Here is a 2,500-nt window from a genome sequence, read left to right as displayed (position 1 = left end):
GAACAATAAATGTCAGACCTCATCAAACATCAGACCTTCAGACCAAGCCCTTCTAGACATGAACACTAACAATAGCTAGAAAAATAAGCTTTGATTCCTGTCTACCATCTCCTTGTTCAGCCTGCTTGTTTGCTCAATGTGCTGTGGACATATTCAAATCATGTCATTTACATGGACATAATGACAACTGTACTGTACACTCTTCCACAAATCAACTACTGTATGCAGCTTTATAATAATGTCATGATGAAACTGTCTCCAGATATGAAACAATACTTAACTCCTGTTATGTAATATTATATTATGCAACATACGTTATCTAAAAAGTGTCCATTATAAAATAGTTGGTTGGAAATGTAGGTGCTGTGTAACAAAACACTTTGATTGTATGTGTACTAATTCTTTAGATATGCCAAGTAGGGTGAATGTAAGATGCTAATATAAGCAGAACTGCCTTCCTTGAATCAACATCCTTTAGAAGATAAAATGATTTCCTTTCCTTCATACCCATGTATACTATTATTATTATTATATTAATAATCTAATTAAAACTACTGAGTCTGACAGAAGCTGCCTGAAATATCCCAAAGCTCAGCAAAACATTGCCCAGTTTAATCCTAATGGGGTATTCTTCCAAGAAACCAACAAATCAACTACTCCCAATCAGTAGGCTATATTGTGGCCAGGGGTGTCTGATTCATTTATCACATCCCTGAAGATGAGATGAGACAAAGCTGCTTACAGCAACCAATAAGCACTTTCTAAACTTACTTAGACTATGACAGACTAAGACCCCTTATAATACACAGTGGTTCATATACTTTCTTCATAAGTCTTGCTCATAAATTCTGCTCATATCTTGTAATGTAATTACTGATACTGGACAGACAGACAAAGAATAAAACAAGATAACCGTTACAATGCAAGACCATCTAGGTCCTAGGACATGCCATGTCTCTTTTCAACATGACAAAAAGAGTTAGCTTGGAGAGATCCTGATGATTCTGATAATGGAGAGCACTAAGACTTAAAGAATTGGTTCACAGAACAAGCAACTGAATACATTAAAACATAAAGAATTCATTTCACGTCTAACCTTTGAATAAATAACAGAGAATGAATGATCTGTTGAGGTGGTGTTAAACCACGGGCCGTTTTTACCTTTTTTAGCTTTCTTCTGAAGCTTCAGAGTGTCTGAGGACTTTTTCTTAATCTCCTGCCGAGACCTCTTGTACTCTGGATGGGAGAAAATGATTTGAAATAGTATTAAAGGGACTACACCATGAATTTGAACTTTTTCTTCTTTTTTGTGTGTTTTTGGTCTCCCCTACCTCTCTTCTATCCCCAAAAATACCCCAGTTTGAACACTCAGGCTTTCACAGCAAATCATGGGTTTTCTGTAAATTGGTCTCAAAACAGGCCAAACTGATTTGCACCCTGACGTGACGTCACGTCAGGGTGCAATCCCTCCCGTTTTTCAGTTCCAACCATTTTTTTTTTCTTTCTTTCTTTCTTATTTTTATTTTTTTACTTTTTCCACACAGAACCAGGAGATAACATGCATACAAACTGGCTCAATAGCGCCCGTGCCAAACAGGACAATGTGGTATTGCAGGTGAAAGTGCTTTATAAGCCAGAGAGAAGTTAGTTGGAATGAGTATATCTGAGGCTTGATTTAGGCTCAAACCTTTTGAAAAACGTTTGAGGGACATAAACAATATGATATTAAATATTATTATTATTTTTTAAATTCATGGTGTAGATCATTTAAGATACAGCAAAACAGAGGGAGACTGATTGTGTGTTCTTTTAAGATGGGTAGATAGTGCCTGTATTATAGTGACGGTGATTGCAAAATGTTGATATTGGGTTATATAGCAGGGTACATGGGGAAAAAAATGCATTTATGTTACTTTTAAATGCCAATGATGGATCAAAACGATGGATTCATTATCTTAATACATTGTGATACAGGTAAAATAAAGCAAAGCACGCTGTGATGTGTACGTGTGTACATGATTGTGTGTGTGTGTGTGTGCGTGTGTGCATGAGTGTGCACGTTTGCATGTGAATGCATCTGCGTATGTACAGTACGTAGCACCTACCTTTGGCATGGTCCTTGTCCAGAGTATTAACTCCTCTCTTCCATTCCTCCATCTGCTCCTGCAGGGGGTTGATAAGACAGTCCAGAAAGGCCCTGCATGGGGGCACACAGCAGCAACACACAGTTACACAGCTTGTAAACACTCATCAGCAGCAACAACACACTCAGAGATGGTTGTAAAGATGCAGAAATAACTTGTAGGGAAATGTGTGTGACGTGTGACCAACATTTCAAACGTTCCAACGTTTTAAAGCAGTCAAAATCTCAAGGCACATCTGTATTTATAGCAAAAACAGCTTGTAGATCGGCTACTTTTAGTATTTTAGAAATGTGTGGGTGGGTGGGGGGATACATTAAAAAATGTCTAATAATGATTCAATCAAAAATGTGTGTCTA

General features: G+C 37.4%; 1 protein-coding gene across 7 annotated transcripts in view; it reads right to left on the bottom strand.

The window, feature by feature from the left end:
• LOC308083967 (protein MTSS 1-like) overlaps positions 1 to 2,500 on the bottom strand; it is an 81,795-nt gene that overhangs the window by 22,913 nt on the left and 56,382 nt on the right. For all 7 annotated transcript variants that reach the window (XM_080426406.1, XM_080426411.1, XM_080426407.1 and 4 more), the window contains 2 exons: positions 2,106 to 2,197; positions 1,162 to 1,236 (listed from right to left, as the gene is read on the bottom strand). In XM_080426406.1, coding sequence (XP_080282532.1) covers positions 1,162 to 1,236; positions 2,106 to 2,197 — 167 coding nt within the window. The remainder of the gene's footprint in view (positions 1 to 1,161; positions 1,237 to 2,105; positions 2,198 to 2,500) is intronic.

This window comes from Gymnoscopelus braueri (assembly GCF_963280865.1).
Source record: "Gymnoscopelus braueri genome assembly, chromosome: 4".
In the NCBI taxonomy this organism is placed as follows: domain Eukaryota; kingdom Metazoa; phylum Chordata; class Actinopteri; order Myctophiformes; family Myctophidae; genus Gymnoscopelus; species Gymnoscopelus braueri.
The sequence above is the reverse complement of the archived record's forward strand: the minus strand, read 5'-3'. Positions and strand labels throughout refer to the sequence as shown.